The 16,156-nt window shown below is 54.0% G+C and overlaps 1 protein-coding gene across 5 annotated transcripts in view; it reads left to right on the top strand.

Moving 5' to 3' along the window:
• The first annotated feature begins 1,638 nt into the window (after positions 1 to 1,638).
• The window catches only part of CCNF (cyclin F), a 30,565-nt gene continuing 16,047 nt past the window's right edge, over positions 1,639 to 16,156 (top strand). For 2 of the 5 annotated variants that reach the window (XM_035266532.3, XM_002755768.6), the window contains exons 1-9: positions 1,639 to 1,712; positions 3,704 to 3,858; positions 5,203 to 5,309; positions 7,335 to 7,402; positions 8,659 to 8,852; positions 9,597 to 9,650; positions 10,952 to 11,056; positions 11,363 to 11,440; positions 15,236 to 15,387. In XM_035266532.3, the coding sequence (XP_035122423.3) occupies positions 1,697 to 1,712; positions 3,704 to 3,858; positions 5,203 to 5,309; positions 7,335 to 7,402; positions 8,659 to 8,852; positions 9,597 to 9,650; positions 10,952 to 11,056; positions 11,363 to 11,440; positions 15,236 to 15,387 (929 nt within the window). In that variant the 5' untranslated portion in view covers positions 1,639 to 1,696. The remainder of the gene's footprint in view (positions 1,713 to 3,703; positions 3,859 to 5,202; positions 5,310 to 7,334; positions 7,403 to 8,658; positions 8,853 to 9,596; positions 9,651 to 10,951; positions 11,057 to 11,362; positions 11,441 to 15,235; positions 15,388 to 16,156) is intronic. The other 3 variants (XM_078344359.1, XM_009008934.4, XM_009008933.4) reach the window with 2 other exon arrangements.

Genomic DNA, 16,156 nt, shown 5'->3' with positions numbered 1-16,156 from the left:
GGAGGGGCCACTCATCACCCCAGCGCAGCCCTGGAGGCTCTGGCTGCCAGCGCAGTGGGTGGAATGGGCCAGGCGTGGCTGGAGCCAAGACAACTCCTGCTCCCTGAAAAAGAGATTTGCCTCTCAATATGGACAGGAGAGTGATCAGGACACAAAGCACAGGATAGTCAAACAACACAGGGAGCAGGGATGCTGGTCTAGGTCCTAGAGGCAGCCGGTGTCACCAGTGTGCTCATGGCTGGCTCTGGATTAATCCCTTCAAGAAGCTAACCCCGAAAGTGCACCTCTGCCCTAGGGGGACACAGGTTACGGTGACAAAGAAGGAACACTAATCCAGGGGGACAAAAGTGAGATGATGGGATAAGAAATCTGGGGGCTCAGAACATGGGATATCTGGGGAGCAGGCCCCAAACTCGCTCAGCCTGTCCTCGCTTCACCCTCCTTCACCAGCTTCCAGATTCCAGGGCCTCTCCGGGGCCAGGAACTCTTCTGTGCCCCGTGCTGTGATCACCTGTGTACTCTGTCTCTAGCTCCAGGCTGGCTGACGCCTGCATGCCAGAGCTCCTGTCTGTGTGCCCAGGGCAGGCCCAGTACCTTTAGGGGTTTGGTGATCACGAGGGCTGTGGGCACTCAGAAGGATGGGAGGGTGCAGACTGAGGGAAGCGTGAGGGAGGGGTGGGCAGCCTTGGCCCAGGCCCCCGCCTCCACCAGACACTCGGGAGGATGCGTGTTCCCTTGACAGCCCGTGCCGTGAAAGGGGTGGGGTGAGGATGATTCCCGAAGGACAGCTCGGATGCGCTCTGCCCGAGACAAGAGTGGGCAGATCCCGAGCGGCGCCGAGGAGGCGAGACGGGTCAGCAACCGGTCAGAGCGGTGAGGAGGGCTTGCCCCGGTCCTGGGGCACTGAGGCGTCCAGGGTGCGCCACGTCTCGCGGGAAGAAGGGGTCCGCGTTCCGGAGGGTGGGCCGGGGAGACTTCCAGCTTTCCGTGCCACGATCTGGGCCGGCATCCCCGCCCAGGAGCGCTCGGCCACAAACCCGAGGGTCTCCACCTGAAGCGGGCGGCTGAAAGGAAGACCGTGCAGGCCAGGGGCGAGGGTCGCGGGCGCAGGACCGACCCCGGGACCGGGGCAGGGCACCGCCTCGTCCTAGAAGCGCCACGTCGGGGCTCTCGCAGGTCGGGTCACGGCGGCGACTGCGAGGGGCGCCAAGGAGTCCCCCTTTCCCCTGGCCGCCGGCACGCGTCTTCGCAGCGTATGTGGCATCGCGGGTGCCAGTCGCCGGAGTCAGCCGCACAGCCCGGACTCACGCAGGCGGGAAAGAACGGAGCCAAACGCTCGCCCGCCCGGCCCGGGAGCTGCTCAGGGACTCACTTCCCCGCTGGGGAGGCGGGGCGGCCACGCGGGCTCCACCAATCAGCGGCCAAGGTTCGAATTTGCGTCCTGGCGCGGCCAATGGTGGGCGCCCTGAGCAGACGGGGTGGGCGTGGAGGGCGGGGAATAAGGCGTGTCCGAGGCGGGGCGTGGGCGAGGCCGCCGGCGGCCCCCCCGGGCAGGCCAATGGGAGGGCCGGGCGCGTTTGAAAACTGGGGCGGGCGGCGGGGCGGGGTCTGCGCCTGCGCAAGGGATAGGCGCGCTCCAGCCGGGGCTCGGGCGCGCTCTCAGGCGGGCTCTGGCTGCAGCTACGCGAGCGCCGCGATGGGGAGCGGCGGCGGTGAGTACCGGGAGATGTCCGCCGGTCCCTGCCCCGCGCCCCTTCTGCCTGTCCTGAGGGGCGGACGGCGGGTCCCGCGAGAGGAAAGACCCTGCGGCCTGAGGAGGGCGGGCTCGAGCCCTTTAACCCCGGGGCGGGGGTCGCGTTCGGCGCGGGGAGCCGCAGCGGCCGGGCGCGCGGTTTAAATGCCCTGCGGGCGCCTGAGCCCTTCGGCGTCTTCCCTCGCCGCGACGTTTCCCAGCCAGTTCCCGGAGCGGCAGTGGGGTCCCGGGGAGCCAAACACCAGCGCCTCCTGGCCGGGGATGGGGCTGCGGAGCGCGTGGGGCGAGGCGATCCCGCGGCCCTGCCGGTCCTGACGGGGCTTCCGTCCAGCGGGGCCGTAGACCCAGCTCCGTGGAAAGCCGCGCTCGGCTCCGCGCGCGTTGAGGCGGGGGAGCCCGAACTGCGGGTTCAGTTATCATCACGGCGATCGTCACACGACTCCAAGTGTCTGTCCTCGAGCCGGGGAATGAGGACTGTTTAATGGGGAGGTCTTCAGAATCTGAGAATTTGTAGCTCTAGACTACGTTTGGCTTTTGCAGCTGATTTAATTGCTGAAGGGAAGACCCAGGGCAAGAGAGGGGAGCAGGGGGCGATCGCTGGGAGGTTCTGGCGCGGAGAGGCTCGGGCCCACAGAGGGGAGTGGCGTTCCCTTTCAGGACTGGAAGAAGAATGGACAGAAAGGTAGATTTGGGCCGGGCGCGGTGGCTCAAGCCTGTAATCCCAGCACTTTGGGAGGCCGAGGCGGGTGGATCACGAGGTCAAGAGATCGAGACTATCCTGGTCAACATGGTGAAACCCCGTCTCTACTAAAAATACAAAAAAAAAATTAGCTGGGCATGGTGGCACGTGCCTGTAATCCCAGCTACTCAGGAGGCTGAGGCAGGAGAATTGCCTGAACCCAGGAGGCGGAGGTTGCGGTGAGCCGAGATCGCGCCATTGCACTCCAGCCTGGGTAACAAGAGCGAAACTCCGTCTCAAAAGAAAAAAAAAAAGAAAGGTAGATTTGTACATGGGGAGGCAGGATCCTGGGGTTCCTCCCTGAGGGCTTCTGTTGTCCTATGAAATAAGGGCTAAGGTCATCTGCTTAGAGTGAGGAAGGGGTTGCTGGGGTAGGAATTGGGAAATCGGACTGTGGGGAGAGGAGAGCAGCATGGCTGGGCTGCCTGCCTGGTGGGTGGAGAGCCTGCCTCACCTTTAACGATTGCACCTGTACGCAGACCTACAGGTTTAGGTTTGTGTTGGGATCTGAGCAACAACCTTACTGTGTAGCTGTCAACCCCACATTCTGCAGTGGAGGACACACTGAGACTCAGGGGCCTGGCAGGTCTGCAGAGCGCAGACTCGGGCACACACTGCCCCCGGCCTCCAAGTCTGTGGCTGCTCTCCATGGCCGACCCTTCTAATTTGGACTTGAAAACACGACGCTTCAAGCCCACAGATCCTTAGTGAACATTACGCACCCTGGTCATGTGTGGCAAAAGCAAGCTATCCCCCAAAGGCCCCAGGGGTCCGTCGAGAGGAGAGTCCCTGGCTGAGGAGGGCGGGCTGGAGCCCTTTAACCCAGGGCAGGGGTCGCGGGGTAACCAGGGGCTTTCCTCAGAGTGAATGTGAGGAAAACCGTCCTCAGCCTTGGCAGCTTTTTCCCCTCCCTGGGTGTCTGTGGGCCCTGGATCAGAAGGTTTCCCAATAGCTAAGTTACATGATGGGTGCCATTTGCCAAATATTTGTTGAATATTTGAAAATGAATGATGTCCTCTGTAATTCCTGCAATGCCACTCCTATGCGTAATCTTTGTTTGAGACAAGAAGCATGATTCCTTCTTTTGTGGTGCAGGGAATAGTAACCGTTAGATCATCTTCAGATGGAAATTTATCCTTTTTTTTTCCTTTAAGGGTTGTATGTAGAGTAACTTTTCATCTTATCAAGGCTTCTGTCTCTTTTTCCTTAAGTGGTCCACTGTAGGTGTGCCAAGTGTTTCTGTTATCCTACAAAGCGAAGAGTAAGAAGGAGGCCCCGAAACCTGACCATCTTGAGTCTCCCCGAAGATGTGCTGTTTCACATCCTGAAGTGGCTTTCTGTGGAAGACATCCTGGCAGTCCGAGCTGTGAGTCCCCAGATGGAAACAGCATGAGCCCTAGCGTTGTTGATTATACCATCAAGGCCTTGCGTTCTTAAATGTCAGAGCAAAGCTGGCTAAAAAGGAGGGCAGGCCAGGTGCTGTGGCTCACGCCTGTAATCCCATCACTTTGGGAGGCTAGGAGGGCAGATCGCTTGAGCCCAGGAGTTCAAGACCAGCCATAGCAAGACCTCGTTTCTACAAAAAATACAAAAGTTAGCCCTGTGTGGTGGCGCATGCCAGTACTCCCATTACTTGGGAGGCTGGGGCCGGACGAATCCCTGAGCCCGGGCAGTCCAGGCTGCAGTGAGCCATGATAGTGCCTCTGCACTCTAGCCTGGGCAATGGAAGCGAAACCCTGTATCCAAAAAAAAAAGAGGAGGGCAAAGGAAACAAGGACATTACCAGATGCTTCCTTTGAGACATTCTGATTACAGAAATTTCTATTGCTGTCTCCCAGCACACTAAGGTTGCCGCTATTCATTGTGGTGTCAACAGAGAAAGTACCCTTTTATGGCAGTGAAATTTGCATCCCTTAGATAACAGAATAGTGTTTAAAAGGATAAAAATATATTCTTACATACAAATCCCATGGAACAGGTACCGTTGAAATGGATTTTAGGGGTTATCTTCTAGATACTGGGACTGTAGCCTTACTTTCAGTGACTTAACCTAGAGTCTACACTGGATTCATGGGAAAACTCCAGCAAGAATGCATTTCCTGACTCCCAAAGCCACCTCCATTGCAGGTGTGACACACTGTATGCACCCCAAGAAGTGCTGATTTTCCAATGTCAGTGGAAACTTTGGCATTTAAAATGCTTACCTGTGCTCCGGGTCCTGGCCCAGACACTTTCTGTGTTGGTCCAGCGCAGAGGCTTCAGGTTCTACCTGAGACCTCCATCATGGGTGTCGTTCTTTGCCCTGAGTCCCTGTGACCTGTTTTTCACACTCCCTTTATCAAGGCCCCCAGCAGGGAGGCACAAAACGCATTTCCGTCCTGCCCGCCCCCGTTTAAAGTCACTTTCCCTGGTCTTTGCGGGTGATACCTTTGCAGGGATGTCGAACCCTCCTTCTCAGCCTGAGTGCTTGTCCCCTCCTCCCAGGACCATTGTCCTCCGCCCGCCTTTAGAACCTTAGAGAAATGCATATCTGGGGCTCTTTTGTCTGTTCAAAGTGATGGTTACTTTCACGCACAGAGATTGGGGACCTTAACTATTGGCATGGGAGGGAGACAGGAGACCCTTCGTCTGCACCTCATCCTCAAGAGCCTCCAGGCATGGGGCTTTCATTTCAGGTGGTCCCTCCATGACCATCTCTGTTGTTCTGCAGGTGCACTCCCAGCTGAAGGACCTGGTAGACAACCATGCCAGCGTGTGGGCATGTGCCAGCTTCCAGGAGCTGTGGCCATCTCCAGGGAATCTGAAGCTCTTTGAAAGGTATCTCTGCACCCTAAGAATGGCTTGGTCTTCTCCTGCCTTGGCCTTTCTATGTGCCAGCCTGTGTCCCGAGGCCTGCTTCAGCAACGTTTTCCTGTTGCTGTCTCCCATGACATTACCTCATGCTCTGGGGAGTGACTGAGGGCGGCAGACCTCACACATCAGGCCGTGCAAGCCACACACCTTCCACCAGGTCGTGCTGTCAGTCATTCTCCATGCCACTGACATGGGCCTGCCATGCCTCCAGAGGGCTGTGACTGATTCCCCCATGACCCAGACACGAGTCACCTTCCTGTGGAAACTTCACTCAGCCTTCCTTCCCTGTGGTCAAAACAATGTAATTTCTATCCTATGGCATTTCACTCACTGGCAGATTCCACCCCAGCCTGCACCCCACACCCTGTTCGTATGTGCTCATGGGCCCAGGTAGGGCACCCTCAGAAGCAGGCCTAGCTTGAGCTTAACAAATGAAAGAACCACAGCTCAGGCTGGGATTTTTCTGATGGGGATTCACTGTGGCCTTCGTCCACCTGAGACGATTTCTACCTGCTAGAAATCAAGATAGACAGCCAGCCAGCAAAGGCAGGCAGCCGTGTTACTGGGGCCGTGCTTCAGCTGCTTCCAGCTGGAATGTGTCTATTTCCTATTGAGACAGGATCTACACATCACACAGTTCACCTATTTAAAATATATAACTCACCTGGTTGTGGGGGCTCACACCTGTATTCCCAGCACCTTGGGGGGCTGAGGTGGGTGGATCACGTTAGGTGGGGAGTTTAAGACCAGCCTGGGCAACATGGCAAAACCCTGTCTCTACTAAAAATAAAAAAATTAGCTGGGTGCAGTGATGGGCGTTTGTAGTTCCCAGCTACTCTGGAGGCTAAAGCATGAGAATTACTTGAACCTGTGAGGCAGAGGTTGCAGTGAGCCAAAATCACGTCAAACAGGGTAGGACTGTCTCAAAAAGAAAAATAAAATAAGATGTGGCCGGGCATAGTAGCTCACACCTGTAATCCTAGTACTTTGGGAGGCTGAGGCTGGCGGATCACAAGGTATCAGGAGTTCAAGACCAGCCTGACCATCATGGTGAAACCCCGTCTACTAAAAATGCAAAAATTAGCCGGGCATGGTGGTGTGCGCCTGTAATCCCAACTACTCAGGAGGCTGAGGCAGGAGAATCGCTTGACCCCGGAAGGTGGGGGTTGCGGTGAGCTGACACCATTCCACTGCACTCCAGCCTGGGCAACAGAATGAGACTCCGTCTCTAAATAAATAAATAAATAAAACGTGTAATTCATTGGTTTTGGTATATTGAGTTACCTAGATATTCACCAGTATATAACTTTAGAACATTGCCCTCACCCCAAGAAGAAAGCTTGTCCGTATCAGCAGTCACTTCCCATTTTCCCCACAATCCTGGAAACTAGACAACCCCTAATCGATTTTCTGTCACTCTGGATGTGCGTCTTGTGAGCAGTTCACACGGAATCATGCAACACATGGTCTTTTGAGACTGGCTTTCACAGACCCTGCTATGTAATGGATAATTTGTATTCGACTACAAGACATAAAGAAATGTCTTAGGGCCAGGCGTCATGGCTCGTACCTATGATCATAGCACTTTGTGAGGCCGGGGCAGGAGGATCGCTTGGGCCTAGAAGTTTGATAGTAGCCTAGGCAACGTAGCAAGACCCTGTCTCTAGAAAAAAAAAAATTTTTTAAAACTAGCTTGGCATGGTGGCACATGCCTGTAGTCCTAGCTACTTGGGAGGCCAGGGTAGGAGGATGGCTTAAGCCCAGGAGGTTGAGACTGCAGTGAGCCATGATCACACCACTGCTGGATCAGTGATCCAGCCTGAGCAGCAAAGCAAGACCCTTCCTCAAAAACAAACAAAATATGTGTGTGTGTGTGTGTGTGTGTGTGTGTGTGATTCAGGGATCGAATGTTCTGACTTAAAGTGCTGTGGTACTTCATAATGTTTGTGGCATAAAATATTGTGATGTTTTATGTTCTTAATATTTCAGGGCTGCTGAAAAGGGGAATTTCGAAGCTGCTGTGAAGCTGGGCATAGCGTACCTCTACAATGAAGGCCGTAAGTCCTGACCCCGCCCGCATGTTGGCGCTTTAGATAAGCGTGAGCCTTTGGCCCTACGAAGTGGTGGTCCCTGTGTTAGCAGTTCAGTTGCTGTTTTTGCCCTATCTGATGGCCTACCTTCCCATCCCCTCTCAGGAGCTTGTGCCCAGATGTACCTGCTAAGGGACCCGCTAATGATACTCTGACTTCGTAGGTTATGAGGGAGTCAGCTCTGGTTTTAGCAGACCCTTTCATTTCAGTTTGCAAAGAGTGACTAAGCCAGAGCCTCCACAGGGGCTGTTTGAGTTCCCACCCTCTGTGCCATGAGCACGCAGGCCCACGTGTGGATGCTGGCCCTCTCCTTGGCCATCCTCTGAGAACTCTGAGACCGAGGTCAAACAATGTAATTTCTATTACACAGTTAGTAACACAGAGCCAAGCTTCTAAACGGGAAGCAGGAACGGGCAGGTCGGAGCTGGCCTGGTGCCTGTATTTCTTCATCCCCAGAGGCCAGCTGCTTCTTAAAAGAACCTTTTCTTTTACCAGTTCCCGCTTATCTGCTCAGCACCCCAAGGAATGAGCCCACGACCTGTCCCAGCTCCTAAAACACATAAAGACCGGGGTGTTGCCTGCCACATTCCTACTTCTAAACAATCTGGTGTCTTGCTGGGAAAGTCTCCTGTTTGCCAGCTGGCAGGATTTCGGTGACTGACAGGGAGTGACCATGAGCAACACCCTCCTCCAGGATCAGGGAAGCTGAGGTCCTCTCTCCACCCTCCCATCAGAGAGCAGTTCCCAGACATAAAATTCACACACAGTATAGTTCACCCATCTAAAGTGCGCAACTCTGTGGTTCTTACGGGGTCGTGCAGCCATTGCCACTGTCTAATTTTAGAATGTTCTCCTTTTCCCAAAAAGAGCCCCCACCCGTGCCCTGGACCCATTACCAGGGAGTCAGGAAGCGGTTCCCAGCTGGAGGGAGGATGGGACCTGAAGCGTGGCAGGGTCTCCTCCCCCTTACCTTCAGAATCCAGGCTTCTGGGAGGAGTGTAGCAGGGGCCTTGATCACAATGACCCCTCTGTTCTAGACATTAACCAAGTAGGGGGAGAAGAGGCAGGTACCCCCATCCTGGAGGGCTCTTCCCTCCTGAAACACCAGCTACACTGCACTATGGTGGGCTTTAGGCTTTACGCTGTCCACCAAGACCATGCAGAACTTTCCACATTCTGCGCCCAAGAGACATCCCTGGGTCCTGTGCTGTCTGTCCCCGCAGTGTCTGTGTCTGATGAGGCCCGTGCGGAAGTGAATGGCCTGAAGGCCTCTCACTTCTTCAGTCTCACGGAGCGGCTGAACGCTGGTGCCGTGCCCTTCATCTGGCTGTTCATCCGCCCTCCGTGGTCGGTGAGTGGAAGCTGCTGCAAGGCCGTGGTTCACGAGAGCCTCAGGGCAGAGTCCCAACTGCAGAGGGTGAGTCTGGGCGAGGCGCGAGCAGCAGCAGCACCTGTGAGGCCACCTGCAGGGTCCCAGGAACACCCCGAGGGTAGGCTCTGGACCCTGGAAAGTCAGGTGCCTAAGAGAAGTGAAGATGCAGAAAACAGAGTGCATATGTAGGGAAAGCATCTTGAAATTACCTGGCAGGAGAGGAGAAAGCCTGAGAGCCAGGGTGGGCTGTAGAGTTCTGGGCACACCTGCTGACGGCTGGAAACATGGGGCTGAGGCTGTATGCAGCAGTTGGAGCCCAAGACACAAATCCGGCCGGGTGTGGTGGCTCATGCCTGTTATCTAACACTTTGGGAGGCCAAGGCTGGAAAATTGCTTGTGGCCAGGAGTTCAAGACCACCCTGGGTAACATGATGAAACCTCGTCTCTACAAAAAAAAATACAAAAATGTTAGCCAGGGTGGTGGTGCATACCTGTTGTCCCAGCTACTTAGGAGGCAGAGGTGGGGGGATTGCTTGAGCCTGGGAGGTTGAGGTTGCTATGAGCTGTGACTACACCACTGTACTCCAGCCTGGGTGACAGAGCGAGACCCTGTTTCCACTAAAAGAAAAAAAAAAACAAGACTCAAATCTTGGAGTGGCCCTCTGCAGGGGAGGGAGGGCCAGGCAGCAGGGCCATGGGCATGGGACCCAAAGACACACAAACTGGGGAGGGACGGCCCCTGTCAGTTCTCTCTGCTGGAAATCACACTTCTTTCTCCTTTTTTTTAAGACTCACAAAGCATCCATACTGCACTGCTTGGGCAGAGTGCTGAGTCTGTTCGAGGTGAGTCACATTGTTCTCCACACTTGGACTGTGTTTGACTGGCAGTGAAAAGCGGCAGCAGGGGGCGTCCAAGGCCCAAAACCAAAGGCAAGCCTTGCCCAGGAAGGCCCAGCTGGGGAAGGCAGGTGGCACACTTGGGCCGGCAGCAGGCTGTGGTCCTGGCTCTGTGCCCCAGCTGGCGGATGAGTGGGGGCGATGAGAACTGCAGAGGAAATCGCAGGAGCTGGGCCTCCCCTCTGCTCATGTGGACCTCTCTGCTCTCGATGTCCTAATGGGCTTCGTGATCCGTAAAGCCCCTTTGCGGCAAATCGCAGGAACGTGGTGGCTTCTAGTGACAGGCATGGCAAATGCATCCGAGAAGGACACTGAGGAGAAGCCCCGAGAGCCACCACCACTGTTGTGGTGGTTCAGGGCAGTTCCTTTGGCAGCGGTGAGAAGGGCAGGCCTTTGGTGGTGCAGAGCCGAACCAGGGAGCCTGCAGGCCCAGCCCAAATGTAAACCCTTCTAGGAAGAGAGCAGGGCCTCTGTGGCTGGAGCTCTGAGTTCATGCTCCTCGCTGGGTGTGGAATGGTGTCTGTAGAGAAGCCATTTCTGCTCTGATTTCAGTAACTCATGTTAGTAAAGCTCGGGGCAACGTGTGTTACAACTTACGAGTATGGAGGCCGGGTGCAGCGGCTCCCGCCTGTAATCCCAACACTTTGGGAGGCTAAGGTGCGTGCATCACCTGAGGTCAGGAGTTCGAGACCAGCCTGGCCAATGTGGTGAAACCACATCTCTATTAAAAAAAAACACAAAAATTAGCCAGGCATGGTGGTGGGTACCTGTAATTCCAGCTACTCAGGAGACTGAGGCATGAGAGTTGCTTGAACCCAGGAAGTGGAAGTTGTAATGAGCCGAGATTGCGCCACTGCATTTCATCCTGGGTGACAAAAGGGATACTCTGTTTCAACAGCAACAAAAATAGCCAGGCGCAGTGGCTCATTCCTGTAATCCGAGCCCTTTGGGAGGCTAAGGTGGGTGGCCACCTGAAGCCAGGAGTTTGAGACCAGCCTGGCCAACCTGGTGAAACCCTGTCTCTACTAAAAATGCAAAAATTAGCAGGGTGTGGTAGCAGGCGCCTATAATCCCAGCTACTCAGGAGGCTGAGGCAGGAGAATTGCTTGAACATGGGAGGCGGAGGTTGCAGTGATCCAAGATCAGGCCGTTGCACTCCAACTTGTGCCACAAGAGCAAAACTGTATCAAAAAAAAAAAAAAAGAAAAGAATAAGAGAAGAATGAACTCTGCTGGGATTTATTCTAGGATGAAGAAAAGCAGCAGCAGGCTCGGGACCTGTTTGAAGAGGCTGCTCGTCAGGGATGTCTGAGCAGCGCATACCTCCTCTGGGAAAGCGACAGGAGGACAGATGTGAGTGGAGCCTGCTCTGGGTGGGGCGGAGTTAACGCTGGACAAAGGCACAGTTGATGCTGGTCCTTGGATGCGGTTCTGTCTGCAAAAGGGAGGTGGCTCTTGCTGCTCCCAGCCTCTCAGCCTCCAGGAGCCACTGGACAGTCGGCTATTCTTGGCTATTCTTGGCAAACCCCCAAAATGACTCCCGCCATTTGAGAGAGCAGAGGTGGGAAGTTAGCTTAGCGTCGGCCCTTCTGTGTCTTGGTACCCGTCCCTCCCGAGACACAGCGGTGTAAAGGCTCGATGATCTTCTCCCATTGACAGATGTCAGATCCTGGGCGAAGTCTCCACAGCTTCCGAAAACTCAGGGACTACGCTGCCAAGGGCTGCTGGGAAGCGCAGGTGACGTCCGGGGCTGCGACGACATGGGGAGCCAGCTCTTCTCCCTCCAGCCTTGGGGCAGGACTATCTGGGCTCCCGCATGGGAGGCTGGGATTCAGGGAAACCATAAGATGGCTTCAGGAGGCCGGGCACAGTGGCTCAGCCTGTAATCCCAGCAGTTTGGGAGGCCGAGGAGGGTAGATCACCTGAGGTCAGGGGTTCAAAGCCAGCCTGACCAACATGGAGAAACCACGTCTCTACTAAAAATACGAAAAATTAGCCAGGCGGGGTGGCAAGTGCCTATAACCCCAGCTACTCGGGAAGCTGAAGCGGGAGAATTGCTTGAACTGGTGAGGCGGAGGTTGCCATGAGCCGAGATCGCCCCATTGCACTCTAGCCTGGGAGACAAGACTGGAAGTTTGTCTCAAACAAAAAGGAGATCAGTTCAGGACTGGAATTGAGTCTTTTTCTGAGATGGAGTCTCACTCTTATTGCCCTGGCTGGAGTGCAGTGGCACCATCTTGGCTCACCGGAACCTCCATCTCTCGGGTTCAAGTGATTCTCCTGCCTCAGCCTCCGGAGTAGCTGGGATTACAGGCATGCGCCACCCCGCCTGGCTAATTTTTGTATTTTTAGTAGAGACGTGGTTTCTCCATGTTGGTCAGGTTGGTCTCGAACTGTCAACCTCAGGTGATCTGCCCGCCTTGGCCTCCCAAAGTGCTGGGATTACAGGTGTGTGCCACTGCGCCCGGCATTGGAACTGAGTCTTAAAGGGACAGGTACACTTCGAGACGAGCTGGGAAATGGGATGTTACTCTCTCCCCATCCACCCTCTCCTCTCAGCCGGCAGCCTCCTAATTTTCAAATGCTTATGATCTACAGCTGCTGTCAAAGTTTGTACCACTCTTGAAAGTTATCCCATAAGTAGAACAAAACTCGAGGCTCCTTGAGAGCATGTGGGGTCCCTTCCTGCTCCCTCTTCCTATTACTGCCCTGCTTGCCAGGTCACCTGCTCACCAAGTCATCCAGGGCTAGAGACAGGAGATCAAGCATCGGTAGACTCTCCCCTCACAGCTGCAAAGAAGTCGTCAGGGACCAGGCACCATGGCTCACGCCTGTAATCCCAGCATCTTGGGAGGCTGAGGCAGGTGGATCATGAGGTCAGGAGTCCAGTCCAGACTGACCAACATGGTGAAACCCTGTCTCTACTAAAAATACCAAAATTAGCTGGGCGTGGTGGCATACACCTTTAATCCCAGCTTCTCAGGAGGCTGAGTCAGGAGAATTGCTTGAACCCAAGAGGCGGAGGCTGCAGTTAGCTGAGGTTATGCCACTGCACTCCAGCCCTGGTCAACAGAGCAAGAGTCTGTCCCCCCAAAAAAGGAAGTGCAGTGGCTCATGCCTGTAATCCCAGCACTCCGGGAGGCCGAGGCCGGGGGTGGGGCTGGGGGGGGGGGATCATCTGAGGTCACGAGTTTGAGACCAGCATGATGAAACACTGTCTCTACTAAAAATACAAAAATTAGCCGGGCATGGTGGCGGGCACCTGCTACTCAGGAGGCTGAGGCAGGAGAATCACTTCAACTTGGGAGGCAGAGGTTGCAGGGAGCCCAGATCGTGCCACTGCACTGCAGTCTGGGCAGAGCAAGACTCTGTTTCAAAAAAAGAAGTTATCAGGGCAAATCAAAGAAAGCCCCTCTGCCAAATAGACAGAAGCTTGTTCTTGTCACCCTACCAAGTGTGTGGCAGAGTGATCCGTGCTCCCATGCTAGGAGCAAAATTACAGATTGATAATGGCCCAGCCCAACCTGTTAATGACACACTGTGGTGTTCACGTCCAAAATGTCAGTCAACAGATTTACAAGAAGGCTAGAAGTGGTGGCTCATGCCTATAACCCCAATACTTCAATACTTTAGGAGGTTGAGTTGGGAGGATCGCTTGAGCCCAGGAGTTCAAGACCAGCCCAGCAACATAGTGAGACCCCATCTCGACAAAAAATTCTAAAATTAACTGGATGTGATGGTGTGTGCCTTATAGTCCCAGCTACTCAGGCAGGAGGATCTCTTGAGCTCAGGAGGTCAAGGCTGCAGTGAGCTGTGATCACACCACTGCACTTCAGCCTGGGCTACAGAGGGAGACCCCATCTCAACAAAAAAAGTTTTTACAAGAAATGCAACAATGTAGGTCTGTTGGAAACTCAGGGTAATCAGTAAGAATAGGAAGACCCTGATGGAAGTTGAGACGGCCTCTGTTGATTGTCAAAAAAGAGGAAATAGGGCCGTGCTCAGTGGCTTATATTTGTAATCCCAACACTTTGGGAGGCCAAGGCAGGAGGATCACTTGAGACCAGGAGTTCTCGCTCCATTGCCTGGCCTAGACTGCAATAGTGTGATCTCAGCTCACTGCATCCTCTGCTGCTTGGGTTCAAGCCTTCTGAGTAGCTGGACTACAGGCACCTGCCACCACACCCAACTAACTTTTGTATTTTTAATAGAGACGAGGTTTTGCCGTGGTGGCCAGGCTGGTCTCAAACTCCTGACCTCAAGTAATCTGCCTTCCTCGGCCTCCAAAAGTGCTGGGAATACAAAGTGCTGGGAATATAAGGGTGAGCCACTGAACCTGGCCCCCCAAAATAAAAAAATAAATCAAAAGCGGAAATAAACTCAACTGGTTAGGAATTGGAATGTTCAAACCTTACTACTCGTCCTAGGTGCACTTTTAAATGAGATATTTTGGGCCGATCACATTAGCAAGATTTATGTACATGTTTTTGAGTGGCTAGCTAGTAACTTCTGAAAATAGCTGTTTTTCATAATCAGTGTTTGGTGGTGTGAAGCTGTGATGAAGCAGGTTCTCCTAATCCTGAGTGTAAACACTGGCATAAGCCTTTCAGAGAGCACTGGGGCGTGTGGCCGGAGACTTAACACAGCTGCCCCAGGCATTACCCATGTAAGGAACTGAGACCTCCACCAGGGTGGAAAGGCAGCTCATGTTTCATCATACGTCTTTCATCATGTCATCTCTTGCTTTTTTTTTTTTTTTTTTAATTTTTATTTTTGAGACGGAGTTTCGCTCATTACCCAGGCTGGAGTGCAATGGCACGATCTCGGTTCACCGCAACCTCCGCCTCCTGGGTTCAGGCAATTCTCCTGCCTCAGCCTCCCAAGTAGCTGGGACTACAGGCACGTGCCACCATGCCCAGCTAATTTTTTGTATTTTTAGTAGAGACAGGGTTTCACCATGTTGACCAGGATGGTCTCGATCTCTTGACCTCGTGATCCACCCGCCTCGGCCTCCCAAAGCGCTGGGATTAGAGGCTTGAGCCACTGCACCCGGCCTCTTTCTTATTCAAAAAAGAATAATAATTAAAATCTGAGGCCAGGCACAGTGGCTCATGCCTGTAATCCCAGCACTTTGGGAGGCTGAGGCGGGTGGATCATGGGGTCAGGAAGTTGAGACCATCCTGGCTAACATGGTGAAACCCAGTCTCTACTAATATACAAAAGATTAGCCAGGCGCGGTAGGGTGCACCTGTAGGCCCAGCTACTTGGGAGGCTGAGGCAGGGCAATTGCTTGGACCCAGGAGGTTGAGATTGCAGTAAGCGAGATCACGCCACTACACCCCAGCCTGGCGACAGAGCAAGACTGCATCACAACAACAAAAGCCCTGGTCAGCCTCTTCCCGAAGCTTGCAAAGGTTTAGTGTAAGGAGGGCGATGTTTCCACATGCGTTTGCTCCCTCAATAAGCCTTTGCTTCAGAAACAGAAACTGCAACACGGCTGCCGCCTCACGCGCTTGCTTGTCTTTCCCTCAGCTGTCTTTAGCCAAAGCCTGTGCAAATGGAAACCAGCTTGGACTGGAGGTGAGAGCTTCCAGTGAGATCGTCTGCCAGCTGTTTCAGGCCTCCCAGGCTGTCAGTAAGCAGCAAGTCTTCTCCGTGCAGAAGGGACTCAACGACACAATGAGGTGAGACATTCAGGCCGGGGCTTCCAATCAGAGCAGCGCGGCCGGCAGCCTCCAGGAAGGGAGCCCTTTCCACTTTCCCCAGTCACCCGCCATGGGGCAGCATAGAGTCCCCTTTATCACCTCACCAGATACCCCCATTTGGGTGTTTTTTAAAACCGGTAATGCCTAAGTTATCATGGACTTTTTGGAAGAAAACATCCTACTCTGCTTCCTTCTTTTTTTTTTTGAGACTGTGTCTGACTCTGTCACCCAGGCCAGAGTGCAGTGGCATGATTTCAGCTCACTGCAGCCTCTGCCTCCCAGGCTCAAGTGATCCTTTCACCTTACCCTTCTTAGTGGCTGGGACTACAGGCGTGCACCAACACACAGAGCTGATTTTTGTATTTTCTGTAGAGACAGGATCTCACTATGTTGCCCAGGCTAATCTTGAACTCCTGGGCTCAAGCGATCCTCCTGCCCAGTCTCCCACAGTGCAGTGATCTTTTTGAAGCTACAGAACACATTGAATACCTTTTTTTTTTTTGATGGGCTTTTTGTCACCCCAGGGTGGACCCTGCTCACTGTGATTTCCGCCTCCTGGGCTCAAGCTTTCCTCCCACCTCCGTCCCCCAATTAGGACTACAGGCTCCACACCTGGCTAATTTTTATACATTTTGTTGAGATGGGGTTTTGCCATTTTGGCTAGGCTGGTCTCAGACTCCTGGCCTCCAGCGACCTGCCTGCCTCGGCCTCCCAAAGCACTGAAATTACAGGCGTGAGTTACTGTTGG

The sequence above is a fragment of the Callithrix jacchus genome, chromosome 12 (assembly GCF_049354715.1).
Source record: "Callithrix jacchus isolate 240 chromosome 12, calJac240_pri, whole genome shotgun sequence".
Lineage (NCBI taxonomy): Eukaryota > Metazoa > Chordata > Mammalia > Primates > Cebidae > Callithrix > Callithrix jacchus.
Note: the sequence above shows the minus strand (reverse complement) of the source record. Positions and strands in the feature narration are given on the sequence as shown.